General features: G+C 33.4%; 1 protein-coding gene across 1 annotated transcript; it reads left to right on the forward strand.

Moving 5' to 3' along the window:
• Nucleotides 1-6: 6 nt before the first annotated feature.
• On the forward strand, nucleotides 7-980 carry LOC108722395 (putative nuclease HARBI1; the record flags this gene model as incomplete). The annotated part of the gene is made up of 2 exons (XM_018447524.1): nucleotides 7-143; nucleotides 254-980. Coding segments are annotated over exons 1-2 (789 nt in total), but the record flags the coding sequence as incomplete, so codon positions are not given.
• Between the last annotated feature and the right edge of the window lie 6 nt (nucleotides 981-986).

A 986-nucleotide genomic window follows, 5' to 3' on the forward strand; every position in this document is an offset into this window, starting at 1 on the left:
TTCCGACTAGAATTAAATACTTATGAAAGATTAGTACAAAACCTTGGACCTTATTTACATCGCGCGCTTGGTGCTGCAAAAATGTCTCCTGACAAACAAATTGCTATAACGTTATGGTGCCTCGGTAATCAGGAAGTTTACAGGTTAGTGTTTATTGCCACATGAAAAAATTTGTGAAGGTACATTGTACGAAATCACTTGTATTTCTTATTTTATTTTTCTTTTTAACAAAAGTTGGCATATATACTTTCAGATCAGTAGCAGACAGATTTGGAGTATCCAAAGATACCGTTTGGAAAACTATATTTGAAGTTATGATGGTACTCACTGCAGACGCTCAGAGGTACATTAAATGGCCTGAACCTCATGCAATGGTACATTTTGAACGTGAATTTCGTCAATTAAGTGGCTTCCCTGGGACAATTGGAGCAATTGATGGCTGTCATATAGCTATAAACGCACCAATTGAAAATTCAGATAGTTATATTAACCGTAAAGGTTTCCACTCGATAGTACTACAAGGCATTTGTGACTATAAATTACGATTTATAGATGTATTTACGGGTATATGTGGTAGTGTTCATGATGCTAGAGTTTGGCGTTTAAGTGATATCAGACAATTAATAACTAACGATGAAAATAGATACTTTCAAAATCAATACCATTTGTTAGGTGATTCAGCATATCCTTTATCAAGATATATGTCAACACCTTATCGAGATAATGGTCATTTAAATAATACACAACGAAATTTTAACACTAACCACTCAAAAACACGTGTAGTCATTGAGCGTACATTTGGGATTCTAAAAGCAAGATTTCGAAAATTAAAATACGTTTATATGTATAATACAGAAATGATTCCCTTGGTTATCCTTAGTTGTAGTATCTTACATAACATATGTATAGAAAATGAGGATGCACCTATAGAAGATGAACCAATAGAACTTAATCCCATGGAAATGCTAATTAATAACGAAGTTGTA

Source organism: Mycetomoellerius zeteki, unplaced genomic scaffold, assembly GCF_001594055.1.
Source record: "Mycetomoellerius zeteki isolate Tzet28-1 unplaced genomic scaffold, Tzet1.0 C4357012, whole genome shotgun sequence".
Classification (NCBI taxonomy): domain Eukaryota; kingdom Metazoa; phylum Arthropoda; class Insecta; order Hymenoptera; family Formicidae; genus Mycetomoellerius; species Mycetomoellerius zeteki.